At 46.4% G+C, this 18879-nt stretch overlaps 1 protein-coding gene across 2 annotated transcripts; it reads right to left on the bottom strand.

Annotated features, from left to right (window-relative positions):
- Positions 1–216: 216 nt before the first annotated feature.
- On the bottom strand, positions 217–18847 carry Dynll1 (dynein light chain LC8-type 1). 2 transcript variants are annotated; one of them, XM_090320268.1, is made up of 3 exons: positions 18711–18847; positions 2099–2236; positions 217–644 (listed from the first exon to the last, which is right to left on the bottom strand). In XM_090320268.1, exons 2-3 carry the CDS (start codon positions 2228–2230, stop codon positions 507–509), a joined length of 270 nt encoding a protein of 89 aa, XP_090176394.1. In that variant the 5' UTR covers positions 2231–2236; positions 18711–18847; the 3' UTR covers positions 217–506. The 2 variants fall into 2 exon arrangements, with proteins under 2 accessions (XP_090176394.1, XP_090176393.1); XM_090320267.1 differs by lacking the exon at positions 18711–18847 and adding an exon at positions 2498–2614.
- Between the last annotated feature and the right edge of the window lie 32 nt (positions 18848–18879).

Genomic DNA, 18879 nt, shown 5'->3' with positions numbered 1-18879 from the left:
ACAGGGCAGTATAGCCTTGAGGTGAAGAGCTCAGGGACAGTGGAAGAGCCCTTGCCTGGCAAGTGCAAGACCTTGAGTTTGATCCTCAGCTCTGGGGAGGGAAGCTATGAGAGACCAAAAAATAACTTGGAGGACTCACCCCAACAACCTAAGTCATCCATCAAATGACAGACGATTTAGCCATGTTATTTGAACAATAAATGAAGTTCACACTGATACATGTCCAACAGATTTATTTTGTAAAGGAATGAATTAAGAGAAAAAAAAAAAACCAAGGGGCACAGAAGTATGGAATAGAAAATAAATACAAACGTAAGCTGTTTTACTAATTGTTTTATAATCACAACAAACTAGTACAGAGAATGCCCTGTACAAAACACAATAAAGGTTCAAAGATTGAGGTGTTCCCTTAGCAAGGCTGAAGATTTCAGTCTCTGATATTTGGAATTTAGGCTGCAGTCCTTGTTTTTGGATGGATCACTGGGTGTGTGGCACAGTCCATGCTTTTAACCAGATTTGAACAGAAGGATGGCCACCTGACCCAGGTAGAAGTAGATGAAGTGTTTGGTTTCATGTGTCACATAACTACCGAAGTTTCTCCCCACGATGCAGTGCCAGGTGGGGTTGTACTTCTTGTCAAATTCCTGGAGAAGGAAAAAAAAAACAAAAAACCAAAATTGTAGAAGAGCTCACTAGAAGAGTTAACTTCAGGAAGACACAGTCTGTATGTGCAAAAAGGAGAAATACTGGTATCTGCAAATGTTTACAATGAAAGGCTGTTCCTCAGTCGCCAAATCGCCTACATAGTCCATTGAGGCAAACATATTTGCAGTCTGAGCTAACATAGAAATGGGGACTGAGGAAATCAAAAGTAGAAAGGTCAGCCTCAAAGACAGGGCACTTTATAACCATGATAATTACACCTTCCTACCTTATTCAGTAAGAACATTCTCTGACAGCAGGTGACATCAACAGTTATGGTTTATCTTGTTCTGGATAAAAAGAGCTAAACAAATCCTCCCATCTTACTTGCCATGCACCCAAAATGGAAGAAAATGGCAAAAACATGGCCCATTCTTTACCATAAAGATCTCAACTACCCTCTTGCACTAATGTGAACAAGACTTCTCAAAAGCCAAGCCTTAATTGCCATTTAAACTAACAACTACACATCAACATTTCGATTTACGGGGACAAGACCTTTAAGCAGCGCCAGTGTTCCAGTAAAAATAAACGTTGGAAGCAGATTCTGACAGCTAATTGGCCAAACGCTATCCTTTTAAATAGTCGTCCTTTCGGTATACATGCTAATGGTAGTTGGTCTTGGGAAGGTAGCAAATTACAGGAACAACTTTCCTAGCTTTCCCACCGAGGGTTACTGAGTAGTATTAGATCTCTCCACTTGGCCAGCAAAAAAAGAAAAAACAAGCCGGAAATGGAGCTGTGGCTCAAGTGGTACAGCAACCAGCCTTGAGTGAAAAAGCTAAGGGTCAGCGGCCCCAGGACTGACACCACCACCCCCCATTTTTTTTTTTTTTTTCTATTTCATCTTTAGTGGTTGGTCTTCCCGTCCTCACTGGAGCCATCACACAACTCAGGCCGCCAGCTCGCTCCTCTTCGCAGCGAACGGGAGAGCTCAAGTTGGTGGTCCTGCCAGCTCTACAAACTGCCATGTACTCGGCCCCTGACCCCCCACCCCGCGCCCGTGGGGGAAAGGCAGGCGAGGTCTCCCCGGGCCCCGCGGGAAACGCCCACGTCGCTTCCCTCCCCCCCCCCCCCGAACACGCAGATGGATCCTCGGCGCAGGAACCTACACAAGGGGGGAACCGCTCGTTGCTCCCATCTTGGAAACCGTTGCTAGGTGGCGCTTTCCCCCATAGAGCTCGGGTTAAAAAAAAAAAAAAAAACAACTTCGAGCGCAGAAGGGGTCAGCGAGAGAAGCGCACAACTCACCGAGCGATCTTTCTAGAAAACCTCTATGGCGCACAACCGCTCTCCGGCCGTACCTCAGGAATCTGGCCCCGAGGGGGGCCCGGGGCCGCGGGGACGGGGTGTGGGGGGAAGAGAACTTAAGCGCCGCCCCCCGCCCCCGCCTCACCTTCTTGATATGGGCCGCAATGTCCTTCTCTATGTTGTATTTCTCCAGCGCCTGGGTAGCGCACTCCACCGAGTCCTGTTGCATCTCTTCCGACATGTCCGCATTCTTGATCACCGCCTTTCGGTCGCACATGGTTACCTAGGGGCAAGTGAGGGGGCGAGGCCCGGTGGAGGGGTGAGGAGGTCCGGCGGGGTCGGGTCGGGCGCCTCGGCGGCGCTGCCGGCCCACCACCCCCTCCCCGGCCCCGCGCCATCTCGGGACGCCGCCCCCACCGCACTTCAGAGGTAGTGCGAAATCTCGCGGACCGCACAGCTGGACGAGTCCGAAGGCGAAGAGGGAGCTAGGCCCGACCGGCGCAGCCCCCCCCTCCCCACCGCGCCACCCGCTTCGGGCCCTCACCGTGTGGGCTGGGGCCGCCCGACTTCAACGGTCTCCGGAGGGAGGAGCTGGCGTGGCTCAAGGCGAAGGAGAGATACGGCCGCTACCGAAGCCGTGGCGCATCTAAGCAGCCCCACGCCAGCCGCCGCCGCCTAGTGCCCAAGCCCCGCCCTGCTCCGTGAGCCACACCCCCTCCACCCGTCTCTATTGGCTTAGCGCAGCACCCCGGATCATTCCATTGGCCTATAGATTCAATGGTTCCCTCAGGATCTTTCGCCTGCATTTTGTTGCAGACCATAATGCACCGCTCAAGGCGTCTGTTGCCCCGGCAATGGGCCGCACGCGTTTAGGCCCACACCCAGAAGGTGGAGCCTGGACTGAGTCGTGAGGCCCACCCTGCTGTCTGCTGCGGTGGCGAAGCGAGCTTTCTGCCCAAGGCAAGGAAACTGATTCTAAATCTACTGAGGCTTTTCTCGGGGTGTGCTCCGAACCACAGACTCAAGATGAGTTGGCCCTCCCTGAATACCTCTCTCCCACGCCGGGAAAGGAAGATTTACAAGCCAGACTGGTGACCTCTCCCTTTACAGGGATCTGAAGCAGGGCCAGCTGTTTCCGGCACCCGAGGGGTCCCAGGCTCGGTTTAATGTTCTGCTGTCTTATTTTATTTTTCGACAGAATTTGCTGTGTATTCCGGGCAATCCTAGAACTCGCTCTGTAGCTGAGGTGGGTCTTGAACTCAAGACCCTCCTGAATCGGCTTCTCAAGTGCTGGGACTAGCTTTTCAGAAAGCTTCCCCACCTCTCTCCAGCCCCCATGTTTATTTTACACTGGACCCTCTATGTAGCTGGTCCTGCTCTGAAACCTTTGTATGGGTACAGACATCCTCACGAGGGAAAGAGGGCTTCAGGAAAAGAGAATTTCCTTCGTATTTCCAAAAGTGGGAGTCATTTTGCCAGGTAATGCAGGCCTCAGAGTGAGTGGGGGCTCTGGGTATATTTGGGAACCCCAGGGTATATTAGGGAAGTCTGTTGGGTGTGGGAAAGTTTCTTGGTTGGGGATTTCTCTCTCTGGAGTAGATGTCCTAATAGACAAGGAGGTGGTCCTCAGAGTTGTCCTCTGGCTTAGGGAAAGGCATCACTAGTTACCACAAAAAAACAATAACAAACAACAACAACAAAAAAAAACAGAAAAAACCAGAAGTGGTGCTGTGGCTAAGTGGTAGAGCTCTAGCCTTGAGCAAAAAGAAGCTCAGGCATAACAGTGCTAGAGTGCACGTCCAGCATGCACAAAGCCCTGGGTTCGATTCCTCAGTACCACATACATAGAAAAAGCTGGAAGTGGTGCTGTGGCTTAAGTGGTAGACCACTAGCCTTGAAAATTCCCAAGGAGGGGGCCGGGAGTTTGGTATAGTGGTAGAGTGCTTGCCTAGCATGCATGAAGAACAGGGTTCGATTCCTTGGTACCCCACATGCATATCAAAAAGCCAGAAGTGGTGCTGAGGCTCAAGTGGTAGAGTGCTAGCCTTGAGAAAGTCCAAGGACAGTGCTCAGGCCCTGAGTTCAAGCCTCAGGACTGGCAAAAAAAAAAAAAAGTGTAAAAAAAAAATAGTATGCTCCGTGGCATAGAGTAAGTGCTCAATGAATATTAAATACCAGTTTACGGAACCATCCCAAGGACTACAACCAAGGTTTTTGTTGTTGTTTTGTTTGTTTTTTTGCCAGTCCTGAGCTTGGGCTGAGGGTCTAAGCATTGTTCCTTGGATTTTCTCAAGGCTAGAGCTCTACTACTTGAGCCACAGCACCACTTCTGGCTTTTTTCTATGTATGTGGTACCTAGGTCTTCATGCATGCTAGGTAAGAACTCTACCGCTATGGGCCGGGAGTTTGGCCTAGTGGTTAAAGTGCTTGCCTAGCGTGCACAAAGACCCGGGTTCGATTCCTCGGTACCACATACATAGAAAAAAGCTGGAAGTGGTGCTGAGGCTCAAGTGGTAGAGCTCTAGCCTTGAGAAAGTCCAAGGACAGTGCTCAGGCCCTGAGCTCAAGCCCAGGACTGGCAAAAAAAAAAAAAAAAGAACTCTACCGCTAGGCCAAACTCTCAGTGCCCACAACCAAGGTTTTAAGCAATCAACTTTAATAATGCCTGTAATGTATTTTATTGGGGGGGGGCAGTACTGGTGCTTGAACTCAAGGCCTGAGCACTGTCCCTGAGCTGCTTTTGCTCAAGGCCAGCACTCTACCACTTCAGCCACAGCACCACTTCTGGATTTTTCTTTTTTTGTTTGTTATTGTTTTTAGTGCGTCATGGGGTTTGAACTGGGCCTGGCACTTATCCCTGAGCTCTTCAGCTCAAGGCTACTGCCCTACCCTTGAGCCAAGCCCCACTTCTCGTTTTCTATAGAAGTCTCAGGTCCTTTTGTGCAGGGCTAGCTTTGAATCTTGATCCTTAGATCTCAGCTTCCTGAGTAACTAGGATTACAGGCATGAGCCACTGCTCCCAGCTACTTCTAGTTTTTTCTGTGTATGTGTTTCTGAGAAATAGAACCCAGAGCTTCATGCATGCTAGGTAAGCACTCTACCACTAAGCCACATTTCTAGCCTCCCCCCCTGGAAGTTTATTTTTTTTAATTAATTTATTTTTTTGCCTACCCTGGGGCTTGAACTCAAAGCCTTGGCACTATCCTTGAGCTTTCCCAGTTGAGCCACAGCACCACTTCTGGCTTTTTCTGTGGTATAAAGGAATCAAACTCAAGGGTTCGTGCATGCTAGGCAAGCACTCTACCACTGGCCTCCACTCCTGCCCCCCCCCCCAGATACAGATGTTTTATATTTACATTTCTGCACTTTTTTCCTCTGCATCATCTACTTTTATTAACCAGAGGCCCCTTCACCAAAACACCTAGAGGCATACAACTCCAAAGAGAAAAAGACAGGAATAATGAAAACCTTAGGTACAAGGAATTATATCAATTAAATCAAATTCCATATTTCAAATAGTAGAATAAGGAGTCTGAGGTCTTAATTTTCCTATGTGGTATCAGCCTGAAGAAGGAGAGGTGTTGGTAAGTGAGACTGGGTTACTGGTACTAAAATTCAAAATTATGAATCTTTTTTTTTTTTTGGTCAGTCCTAGGATTTGAACTCAGGGCCTGAGCACTGTTCCTGAGCTTCTTTTGCTCAAGGCTAGCACTTTACCACATGAGCCACAGTGCTACTTCTGGCTTTTTCCGTTTATGTGGTTCTAAGACATTAAACCCAGAACTCCACACATTCAAGGCAAGCATTCTACCACTAGGCCATAATTTCTCAAACAATCGCAAGGTTCAATGCATAGGCTGATTCCAGCCTTCCACCACTGTATGTTTTATTCCAGGGAATGTCCTTCAAAGATAAGAGTAATATTTGTGGGTCCGGAGCGTAGCCTAGTGATAGTGTGTTCACCTAGCGTGCATGAAGCCCTAGGTGCAATTCCTAGGTACCACATACACAGGAAAAGCTGGAAATGGTACTATGGCTCAATTGGCAGAGCACTAGCCTTGGGCAAAAACTGTCCAAGGACAGTGCCCAGGCCCTGAGTTCAAACCCCAGGACTGGCCAAAAATTTAATATTTGTTTTGTGCCACTCTCAATAATAATAGATGCCCACTGTAGAAAGTCAAACTCTGAAGAATTTAATACTCAGACAAAGTACTTTTTTTTGGGGGGGGTGGTCAAGGGCCTCGTACTCTGGGCCTGGATGCTGTCCCTGAACTCTTCAGCTCAAGGCTACTGCTCTACCACTTGAGTCACAGTCACTTCTGGTTTTCTAGTGGTTAATTGGAGATAGGAGTCTCATGGAGGGGCCAGGAATTTGGCCTAGTGGTAGAGTGCTTGCCTAATATGCTTGAAGGTCTGGGTTCTATTCCTTGGTACCATATATATAGAGCCCAGGCCCTGAGCTCAAGCCAAGGACTAGCCAAAAAAAAAAAAGTCTCAATGGACTCTGTGTCTGGGCTGGCTTTGAACCTTAATCCTTCCATCTCAGCCTCCTGAGTAGTTAGGATTACAGGTGTGAGCCACCAGTGCCCAGCTACTTCATTCTTCTAATGCACTTCCCGGTTTCCACTACCTCCTCTACCTGCCCAGAATAGCTGTCTGTGCCCTCTGACCACTGCTGATTACTGTGCTCGGTGCTTCTGCTCCATGTTAAGAGAGACCTTTCTCTTCCCCTTTCACCCTTGCCATCTCTTCTTCCTTCTTGTTCTTGCATCATCCATTTCCCCTGTCTTCCTATTCTTTTCCAGTTCTGAGGCTTGTACTCAGGACCTGGGCACTGTCCCTGAGCTTCTTTTGCTCAAGGCTAGCATTCTACCACTTGAGCCACAGCACCATTTCCGACTTTTCTGTTTTGCGATACTTAAACCTAGGGCTTCATGCAGGCTAGGCAAGCATGAAAACACATTTCTAGCCCTCTAGAATGTTCTTTTAAGAAACATTTCTCTTTGTTAGGTGCTATTATCCTAGCTACTCAGCAGGCTGAGATATGAGGGTCAAGGTTGAAAGCTAGCCTGGGATACTAAAATGCTGGAAGTAGAGCTGTGGCTCAAATGCTAGAGGAGCAGCTTTGAACACACTCCATCCTAACCTCTTGGGTCTGACATCCTCCTTCCCCATGCTAGGAGGAACCACTGGCTCTTCCCCCACTACCAGTGTGTGCCAGTATGCCCACCCCTACAATCACAGGGGGTTTTGCTCAGTCCTATTCCTATTCAGCTTTCCTTCTGGCTTCCAAACAAATACCCCTTTGCTATTCACAGTTTGCCTTAGGAGGCTATGAGACCAAACTCCTCTCAGGTCCCTCTCAAGGATGCCCTATCCCCCTCCCCCAAGTCTGGGCATCAAGTCCCCTTTATAATCATTCTATTCAGAAATATACAATAAACATTTGTATGGTAAAGGCAACTCACACTGATTTCTACTGAACAGCTGAAATACCTAGTGCCTACATGTCCAATCGAACCCAGTCTGGCTCTGATTAACAGTAGGGCAACTCACCATAAGCTACTTGTGGCTTTTGAATGAGAAAAAAAAAAAAAAACCCTCCATAACCACACACACACACACACCACCCTCACTCCCACTGCAGATCCTGTCTGTACTGAACTGTTTAGCTCTCTGCTGTCCTCCCAGCTTTCTAACTTACCCCCACCCCACCCCCACTCCCTTCATAGCTTTCTCTGCACATGTTTTCCCTTCTGCCTGGAAAGCTTTTCTTCTCTCTTCCTTTGTGGGCTTTTAATACCATCTGGTTGCTCAGGTCTAGGCTTAGAAGCCACTCTCTTTGGAAAGTCTTCCTTGACACTTCCCTCTAGCCTGGTTTAAAAAGCCACAGGAATACCATTTGTTCATTTATATCAGTTGTGGAGGTTGAACTCAGGGCCTGGGTGCTGTCCATGAGCTTTGCCTTTCAAGGCAAATGCTCGACCACTTTGAGCCATAGCACCACTTCTGAGTTTTCTGGCTAGCTTCGAACTACCTCCTCAGATCTAAGCCTCCTGCACAATTAGGATGACAGTGCTGAGCTACCACTGCCTGGCAGAGTACCCTCTAGCTCACCACTTGAGCCACAGCACCAAGGAATTGAACCTAACTTCATACATGCTAGGCAAGCACTCTACCACTAGGCCATGCTCCCAGCAAGTACCTTCTATTTCTTATAGCCAATCTCTCCTTTGTCTCCTTTGTTATCTGAAAGGGGCAAGGACAGAATTTGACTCAGTCACTATTATATTCTCAGCACCCAGCACAGAGCCAAGCTGTTCCATAGCTTTCAGTGGGATGTGTGAACACATGTGGAATTGGCAAGGAGCAGGAAAACCATGTTTAGGCTCTGGGAAATAAGAGTCAGTCCTACCATGAAGGGGAAAAAAAAACAAAAACAAAACCAACCCTAATCTCCCGGCTGCACCATCAAAGAATGTTAAGACAAGGAATACTTTGCATGTTAACACATGGTGGTGTGGAGGGAAAGGTATAGGCTGGCCCAGAAGCTTCTTGACTTTCAGTCATTTTCTTCCCCCTTTAACAATCTCCCAGATCCCTTTTTACTTATAGTGGCTGATATGTATGCCATGGTAGTGCTGTCATTGAATTATATTATTGACATAGTTCAATAAATATTTTAGTAAGCCAGTGGCTCAGGCCTATAATCCTAGCTACTCAGGAAGTTGAGGTCTGAGGATTGAGGTTCAAAGCCAGCCCAGGCATGAAAGTCTGTGAGACTCTTATCTCTAACTCCCAGAAAACTGGAAGTAGTGTTGTGGCTCAAGTGGTAGAGTATTACCCTTGAGCAGAAGACTCGGGGACAGCATTCAGGTCCAGAGTTCAAGGCCCATGATAAATAAATAAATAAATAAATAAATAAATAAATAAATAAATAAGGAAAAGAAGAAAGAAAAATCTGCTTAGTAAAAAAAAATTGAAGCCGAGTGCAGTGGCTCACACCTGTAATCCTAACTACTCAGGAGGCTGAGATCTGAGGATCAAGGTTCAAAGCCAACCCAGGCACAAAAGGACTTGAGACTCTTATCTCCAGTTAGCCTCTAGAAAAAGGGAAGTGGGGCTTGGCTCAAGGGTAGGGTGGTAGCCTTGAGCTAAAGAGCTCCATGACCCACAAAAGAAAAATTGATTTGCAGGGGCCAGGAGCATGGCCTAAGGAGTGGAGTGCTTGCCTACTGCCTAACACATACAAAGCCCTGGGTTCAATTCCTTGGTACCACATATACAGAAAAAAAAACAGACGTGATACTGTGCCTCAAGTGGTAGGATGCTAACCTTGAGAAAGCCCAAGGACAATGCCCAGGCCCTGAGTTCAAGCTCCAGGACTGGCAAAAAAAAAAAAAAAAAAGCCACCCATGCTTGTGGCTTATGTCTGTAATCCTAGCTAGCCACTCAGAAGTCTGAGTGATATCTGAGAATCACAGTTCGAAACCAGTCCAGGCAGGAAAGTCCTTGAGTCTCTTATCTTCAATAAGTACTCAGAAAAAGCAGGAAGTGGTGCTCAAGTGGTAGAATCATTCTTAATACTTTTCACACTTTTCTTTGTGTTTCTGGTTTATCATCCTGTATAGTTAAGACTACAAGTTGTGGGGCCGGGAGTTTGGCCTAGTGGTTAAAGTGCTTGCCTAGCATGCATGAAGACCCGGCTTCGATTCCTCGGTACCACATACATAGAAAAAAGCCGAAAGTGGTGCTGAGGCTCAAGTGGTAGAGCTCTAGCCTTGAGAAAGTCCAAGGACAGTGTTCAGGCCCTGAGCTCAAGCCCAGGACTGGCAAAAAAAAAAAAAAAAAAAAAAAAAAAAGACTACAAGTTGTGTGACAGTAAAAAATATGACCAGGTATTTGGGAGTTAGAAAATAAATTAGAAGTCAGCGGTAGAAAGATCATGAATTTGAGGCCAGCCTGAGTAGGCTAGAGAAACAGAAGAGTTGGGGATGTAGCTTAATGGTATTGAGAGACTGAGGCAGGTAAATGGTGAGTTTAAAGCCAATCTGGGCTATATGAGGAGACAAAAGAAAATTTAAAAAAAAATCAATTTGGTAATCTTGATAAGTTAATTTAGCATTTTGTGTTAATCTGCTCCCCTTTTCTGAAACAAGAGTAATTCCTCTGTATATACTAGTTAATTCGAATAGACAGGTGTTTATTAAACACCTACTAAGTGCCAACACAATAGGGTTTTTTTGTGGGTCATGTTGGCCTGGGCTCTGTCCCTGGGCTCTTCAGCTCAAGGCTACCACCCTACCCTTGAGCCAAGCCCCACTTCCCATTTTCTAGAGGTTAATTGGAGATAAGAGTCTCAGGTCTTTTTGTGCCCAGGCTGGCTTTGAACCTTGATCCTCAGATCTCAGCTTCCTGAGTAGCGAGGATTACAGGCTTGAGCCACCTCACCCAGCCACAATAGGGTTTTTCAATTGTATTTTATTGTTAGGGTAATACATAGAGGGGTTACAGTTACATTTGTCAGGTAATGGGTATATTACTTCTCATTGATACCCCTTCTTATGTTTTTGTCCCCCTTTCCCTTCCCTCATCCCCTCCCAACAATAAGTCTTTAAAGGAAAGTTATTGTTCCCATTACTTCTTGACCTTTCTTCCCCCAACTTCTCACCCAGGATGGCGGGGCATAGTTTATAGACCTCTGAGAATGGTAATTTCTTGGCTAATAATGTGGCTCCCGAAAAGTGTAAGAACGTGTGTTTAACATCAGCAGCACTACAAAAAAAAAATTAAAACAAAAATAATAAACAAGGCCTGGGAGTTTGGCCTAGTGGTAGAGTGCTTGCCTAACATGCTTGAAGACCCAAGTTCCATTCCTTGGTACCATATTCTCCAACTAACCACTCAAAAACTGGAAGTAGAACTGTGGCTCAAAATGGTAGAACCCAGCCGGTTGCAGTGGCTCATGCCTGTAATCCTAGCTACTCAGGAGGTTCAAATCTGAGGCTCACTGTTCAAAGCCAGCCTGAGTATTAAAGAATGTCAGACTCATCTCCAGCTAACCTCTAGAAAATGGGAAGTGGGGCTGAAGTTCAAGGGGTAGGGTGGTAGCCTTGAGGTGAAGAGCTCAGGTACAGTGCCTACGCCCAGAATTCAAGCCCCATGACCCACAAAAAAAAAAAAAACCCTCCTGCCTAGCAATTATGAAGCCATGAACCCCAGTACTTTAAACAACTGCAATAACAAAAAACAACTAGTTGCCTTAGTTGGGAGTGCTGAGATTCTACAGCATCTTATATGGTAGACACTAGTCACACAGACTACTAAAACTCAAATTCAAATTCCTATTAGGCACCTGTGGCTCACCCCTGTAATTTTACCTACTCAAGAAGGCTGAGAGCACCGGGAGTTTGGCCTAGTGGTAGAGTGGTTGTCTAACATACACAAAGACCCAGGTTTGGTTCCTTGGTACCCCGTACATAGAAAAAACTGGAAATGATGCTGTGACTCAAGTGGTAGAGCTCTAGCCTTGAGAAAATCCAAGGACAGTGCTCAGGCCCTGAATTCATGCCCCGGGACTGGCAAAAAAAAAAAAAAATAAGTTGAGATCTGAGAATTCCAATTCAAAGCCAGTCAGGGCAGTGAAGTTCATAAGATTTTTCTCTCCAATTAACAAGCAAAAAGCCAGAAGTAAAGCTGGGAAGGTGGCTTAGTGGTAGAGGGCTTGTGTAGCATGCATGAAGCCCTGGGTTCAATTCCTCAGTACCACATAAACAAAAAGCTGAAAGTGACACTGAGGATCAAGTGGTAGCATTCTAGCCTTGAGCAAGAAGGTCAGGGACAGTGCCCAGGACCTTAGTTTGAGCCCCAGGACTACCACCCCCCCCCAAAAAAAAGCCAGAAGTAGAGCTGTGGCTCAAATGATAGAGTGTTAGCCTTGAGTGAAAAAAGCTGAGTAAAAGAGTCATGTGCTGAATTAAGTCCTACTAACACCCCCCCCCAAAAAAGGAAGAAAGCTGCTACAAATTCCTATGATTACTGCTTTAAATAACCTCATAGAAAACCAGGCCCTTGTCTTCCTATCTGTTTGGCCACATTCAAAGAAACATCAGTTCCCCTGTTACCCCCAAAATATTAAAAAAAAAAACCAATATGAGATGAACTGCAGTCTCTTAACATCAAAGGAGAATACAATGTACTGCAAATCTTCTTGAACTATCTCTCTCCATTTCTGTCTTCTCATCCTCCCACACTTGGTACTTGGTTCCCTAAAGCTCTCTGCTCCCCATTCCAAACTCTCCCCCAATCTTTGAATGCAGCTGCTGCACTCATCCTCTGTTCCTCCTTTTTCCTGTGTGGCTCAATTATTTTTCTCCAGAAATTTATTATTATTATTATTATTATTATTATTATTGGGAGAGAACTGGGGTTTGAACTCAGGACCTTACCCTTATCAGGGCACCTGCTCTACCATTTATATGATCCTGTGATCCACACCTTCCAGCCCATTTTTCTTTTTGCCAGTCCTGGGGTTTGAACGCAGAGCCTGGACACTATCCCTGAGCTTCTTTTGCTTAAGGCCAGCATGCTATCATTTGAACCACAGCACTTCTTCTGGCTTTTTTTTTTTTTTTGCCAGTCCTGGGCTTCAGCTAAGGACATGAGCACTGTCCTTGGGCTTTCTCAAGGCCAGAGCTCTACCACTTGAGCCACAGCACCACTTCTGGCTTTTTTTGTTTTTGTGGTACTGAGGAATCAAACCCAGGGCTTCCTGCATCCTAGGCAAGCACTCTACCACTAAGCCACAATCCCAGCCCTCATTTTTCTTTAGCTATTTTTCAGAGAGAAATTGATAGCTGCTTATTTTTGTTTTTGTTAGTCTGTGTGTGCTAGTCCTGGGTCTTGAATTCAGTGCCTGTGTGCCATCTCTGAGCTTTTTTGCTAAATGCTAATTCTCTGTCACTTGAGCCTCAGCTACACTTCTGGCTGTGTGGTGGTTAATTGGAGATAAGAGTCTCCAGGTTTCTCTTCTGGGCTCTGGGCTGTTTTATTTATTTATTTTTTGCCTGTCCTGGGGCTTGAACTCAGGGCCTAAAAACCATCCTTGGACATTTTTTTTTTGCTCAAGACTAGCACTCTGCCACTGGAGCCATACCACTTTCAGCTTTCTCTGTGTGGTACCAAGGAATCCAACCCAGGGCTATGTGCATGCTAGGCAAGTAGATGCTCCCAGCCCCTCTGGGCTGGTTTTGAACCTCAATCCTCTGATATCAGCCTCCTAAGTAGCTAGGATTATAGGCATGGGACACCAGCACCTGGCAGAATTTCATGTTTTGCTGGGGTTGGCCTCAGACTGTCCTCCTATCCTGCATAGTTGGGATCATAGCAAAGCCATCATCTTGTTTTGCTGGTTGAGTTGGGGGTCCTCCAAACTTTTTGCCCAGGCTAGCCCAGTCCTTCTGATCTTGGCCTCCTAGGTAGTTGAAATGATAGATGTAAACCACCACACCCAACCCAAAATGTTTTTGTTTGTTTGTTGTGGGGCTTGAACTCAGGACCTGGCTGCTGTTCCTCCACTCCTCTGCTCAAGGCTAGCATTTGACCACTTGAGCCACAGTGCCACTTCTAGTTTTTCTGGTGGCTAACTGGACATGAGTCTCACAGGCTTTCTTCCCTGGGCTGGCTTTGAACCACAACCCTCAGGTCTCAGCCTCCTGAGTAGGTAGGATTACAGAGCCACTGGCATTTTGCTGCGTGTGTGTGTGTGTGTGTGTGTGTGTGTGTGTGTGTGTGTGTGTGTGTGTGTGTATTTTCAGCTAGGGACCAAAATAAAACCTTATGCGTGCTAGGCAAGACCTCATACCAGTTAGAAATGTTTTCTTTTTCCCTGTCTCATATAGTGACACACTTGACAGAAAGCAAGTTCCCAGGTTGCTGTAACCAAGAACACATTCCACAGTAACCTAGTCCAGCACACTCCCTGCTAACCAGATTGGTTCTTCCCAGATGGCTCACTTTTCCCCTGGTGGTCTAGTCCTTGTCTCTTCCTCTTCTGCCATCAAGGGCCAGGGTCTGGAAGAAGTTGCCACTGGAACCCCATGCAGAAAGAAACATTTTGCTACCCCGATGTCACAGGGGAAGGGAGAAAACCAGATGAGCAGGTTTGCAAAATGTTTTATCATACGTTTTTTTGTTGTTGTTTTAAATTGGGTACTGCCCTATTCTCTACTACACAATAAATGGCTTGCTATGGGAAGTACATTTACTCTTAAATAATTACACTTTGTTATTGCACTGGAGATTGAGCCAGAGCATGCTAAGCAAGCCATGTTCGTATTTTTCACTAAGCAATATTTCTAACTCTTTTTTTTTTTTTAAGAAACCATTTTATTTTATTTTATTTTTTTGCCAGTCCTGGGCTTGAGCTCAGGGCCTGAGCACTGTCCTTGGACTTTCTCAAGGCTAGAGCTCTACCACTTGAGCCTCAGCACCACTTCTGGCTTTTTTGTATGTATGTGGTACCAAGGAATTGAACCCGGGTCTTCGTGCATGCTAGGCAAGCACTTTAACCACTAGGCCAACCTCCCGGCCCTCTAACGCTTCTTAAATTTTATTTTTTTTCGTTCCAGACCTACTGCCTGGGCCTGGGCACTGTCCTTGAACTTTTTTGCTCAAGGCTAAGTACTGTGCCACTGAACAACGGCTCAGGATTTTTTTTTTTTGGTCATGGGACTTGAACTCTGGGCCTGGGCACTGTCCTGAGCTCTTCAGCCCAAGGCTACCACCCTACCTCTTGAGCAGCAGCCCACTTCCGGTCTTCTAGTGGTTAATTGGAGATAAGAGTCCCATAGAGTTTAGTGTCCGGGCTGGCTTTGAACCTTGATCCTCAGCCTCCCGAGTAGCTAGGATTACAGGTATGAGCCACCTCACCTGGCTAGGAATTTTTTAATTTTTGTTAGTTGTGGGGCTTGAACTCAGGGCCTGCGTGCTGTCCTTGAGCTTTCTGCTCCAGACTAGCACTCTATCACTTTGAGCAACAGTGCCACCTCCAGTTCTTGAGTGGTAGATTAGCTGAAGATAAAGTCTCACAAGGACTTCTCTACCTGGGCTGGTTTTGAATTGTGATCCTCAGATCTCCGCCTCCTGAATAGCTAGCATTATAAGTACAAGCCACCAGCGCCAGGGCACTTCATGATTTTTAGTGGCTAACTGAAAAGTCTTACATAGCCAGGTGCTGACGGCTCATGTCTGTAATTCTGGCTACACAGGAAGATGAGATCTGGGCGTCATGGGCAAAAATAAATAAATATACACATATCCCCCCCCTTTTTTTTGCCAGTCCTAGGACTTGAACTCAGAGCCTGGGCTCAGTTCCTGAGCTTTTTTTTGCTCAAGGCCAGCACTCTACCACTTGAACCACAGTGCCACTTCTGGCTTCTTCTGTGTATGTGGTACTAAGGAATCAAACTCAGGGCTTCATGTATGCTAGGCAAGCACTCTATCATCAAGCCACAGTCCCAGCACTGTTAGGACTCTTATCGCCACCAAAACTACCAAAAAGCCCAAAGTAGACAGTGTCCAGCCTCTGAGTTCAAGCCCAAGAATCAGCAAAAATAAATGAGTAAAAGTTTCATGTACATTCCTGCCCATGCTGGCTTCGAACCAATATCCTCAGATCTCAGGCTTCTGAGAGTAGTCAGGATTACAGGCATGAGCCACTAGCACCCAGCTACCTTTGGAGCTCTGTGGTTGGTCACAGGTGCTTTCTCACAATTGCTGTTTCTAAGAAGGCCCATCTGTTAAGTAACTAAACCCCTTTCAGGGAATGCATGCTACAATACTTTGTAATACAAGCTTGATCATTACTGTTTGCTAGCAGTTTTCTATCTAGAGTCCTATTATAGGTCACTTAGCTAACTACTCTCTAGCTAGCAACTGTCTAACTCCAAAAGCACTTAAAAATCTTCCCAGGCAACAAATCACACAGGAATGAAGGATCAGAGAATGATACCAAACATCTAAGCACCTACATTCTCAAATGAGGAAGCATCTGGACTCAGGAAAACCTGTAGGATATGCAAGCTCCTGTAAGACTGTTTAGTTTACATAGACTCAAGATATTACTTTGCCACGAATCCTTCTAACTTGACTTCTGAAGACCAGCAGAGAGCAGCTTGAAGCATTACATAATCCAGAAACAGCATGCAGGCAATCCAATTGTTTTTATTTTAGAAATTATGTTGCATTCCATGTTGTAGTATGTTGTATTTGCAAAAGGCATAAAGGATCATTTCAACTTGGCAAAAACAGAAAACTATAAAAACAGAAATTATTGACATCAAGAAATCTCTCCAAATAGAAAAGGCAAAAAAAAAAAAAAAACCAGGTTTCCACAAATATTTGTTATCTTTTTCAATGTTTTTTTTTTGGTACAAATAATGAGTATATAAAAGGTAAATAGAGATATATATGCATTTATATAGTAGTGGAAGTGGAATATTATACAAGCTTTTCTCTGTCAGTCCTGGGGCTTGAACTCTGGGCCTGGGTGCTGTCCCTGAGTGCTTCATCTCAAGGCTACAGTCCTACCCCTTGTGCCATAGTGCCACTTCCAATTTTCTGGTGGTTAACTGGTAATGAGTCTCCTGGATGGGGCCAGGAGTTTGGCCTAGTGGTAGAGTGCTTGCCTAGCATACATGAAGACCCAGGTTCAATTCCTCGGTACCACATGCATAGAAAAAAAGCTGGAAGTGGTGCTGTGGCAGAGCTCTAGCCTTGAGAAAGCCTAAGGACAGTGCTCAGGCCCTGAGTTTAAGGCCCAAGAATGGACGTTAGTGCCCGGGCTGGCTTTGAACTGTAATCCTGAGATCTCAGCCTCCTGAGTAGCTAGGATTACAGGCGTAAGCCACCTTGCCAGGCTTGCTCATGACTTCTTTCTTTATAAACAACTGACGTCAACCAGCTTAATAAAGTCCCTCCAGAATATCTAATTACACCTGTATATGTTAAGTACCATTTACATCTAAATTAGTGTGATCTTAACATATTCAAGACATAATTTAATAATTGTGCAACATTCAGTGTTATGTTGTTGAACCATTCTCTTGTTTTTTTGTTGTTTTTTTTTTTAACCAGTCCTGGGCTTGAGCTGAGGACTCAGCACCAGTTCCGGCTTTTTTCTATGTATGTGGCACCGAGGAATCAAACCTGGGTCTTCATGCATGCTAGGCAAGCACGTTACCACTAGGCCAAACTCCCGCCCCGCTCTTGGCTTTTTTAGTTGCTCAGAATACAAAGAGGAACATACATGCATAACTATTTTGTGATTGTTTTTGTTTACCAGTTCTAAGGCTAGAACTCGGGGCCTGGGTGTGGTCCCTGAGTTTCTTCTGCTCAAGGCTAGTGATCTACCACTTGAGTCACAGAGCCACTTTTGGCCTTATTTGAGTAGTTTATTGGAGATGAGAAGCCTCATGGACTTTCCTGCCCAGGATGGATTCAAATCGAGATTCTCAGGTTCCCATTCTCTTAACTAGTAAAGATTACAGGTGTAAGCCACTCGTGCCCAACTTACTACATAATTATGAGAAAATTTTTTCCACTAAAATCCTATAAGCAGAATAACAATAGTGAAAGGTATAGTGTGTATTATCAGAGCACCTGTCTTGTACTATTAAGTTACCTTCTAAAAAGTTATATTTTTAAAAATAAATGTTACATTTTCAATAGTTATGTGTTTTTTTTTTCATTTTAAATGGCTAAGAGGTGGTATAAGTAAAATCAACTAATCACCTATGTTTATTTTGTCAGTCCTGGGGCTTGAACTCAGGACTTGGGCACTGCCCTTGAACATGTTTTGCTCGAAGCTAATGCTCTGCCACTTGAGCCACAGCATCACTTCTGGCTTTTTCTGTGTAGGTGGTACTGAGGAATCAAACTCAGGGCTTTGTGCCTACTAGGCAAACCACTAGGCCATAGTCTCAGCCCCATGTTTTTTGTTTGTTTTGCTGCTGTTGTGGGGCTTGAATTCAGGCCTGGGTGCTGTCCCTGAGCAATTCAGTTCAAGGCTACTCCTGTACCACTTTGAGCCACAGCACCACTTCCAGTTTTCTGGTGGTTAATTTTGTGCCCGGGGTTGTTTTGAACCTCAAGTTGGCTTTGAACCTCAATCCTTAGATCTCAGCCTCCTGAGTAGCTAGGATTACAGGTGTGAGCCTCCAGGACCTGCCATTTGGGGAGGGGGAGCGTTCCTTTATTTGTTGTTTTTTTTTTTTCAGTCCTGGGGCCTGGACTCAGGGCCCAGCACTGTCCTCAAGGCTATGGCTCTGCCACTTTGCACCACAGCTCCACTTCTGGTTTTCTCCAGCGTAAGAGTCTCAAGGACTTTGCTGCTGCCTGGCTGACCTCCTGAGTGGTTTGAAGCCACTGTCACTCGGCGAGGTTCCCTTCTCCCCCTCCCCCAGGTCTGAGCCCGGGCACTGTCCTTGGGCTTTCTCTAGGCTAGAGCTCTACCACTTGCGGCACAGCACCACGTCCGGCTTTTTCTGTGTATGTGGTACAGAAGAATCGAACCAAGGGCTTCGTGCGTGCTGGGCGAGCGCTCTACCGCTGGGTCCCCGTCCCCGTCCGTCCGAGCGTTCCAGGGTGTGAACGTGGAAAAGCGTCCCGAGCGGAGCCCAGCGGGGCCCCTGCACTCGGGGTCCCCACAGGGGTCGGAGCCCCGTCCCCCACCCCCTTCCCGTCACCTGGAGTCTCACCTGGCGAGGGGAGGACTAACGACGCACACGGCCGGACGCACGGTCCAGTGGGAGGTGTGGAGACACCCCGGGGCGCTCCACTCCGGGTCCGACTCGGGACACCTCGGATCACACTCGTGGCACCGCCGCAGCACTGACCTGAGGCGCCGAGCCTCGCGCCGGGCCCGTC

This window comes from Megascapheus bottae, chromosome 28 (assembly GCF_031878675.1).
Source record: "Megascapheus bottae isolate mThoBot1 chromosome 28, mThoBot2.hap1, whole genome shotgun sequence".
Taxonomy (NCBI): Eukaryota; Metazoa; Chordata; class Mammalia; order Rodentia; family Geomyidae; genus Megascapheus; species Megascapheus bottae.
This window is presented reverse-complemented; position numbering and strand designations above follow the sequence as displayed.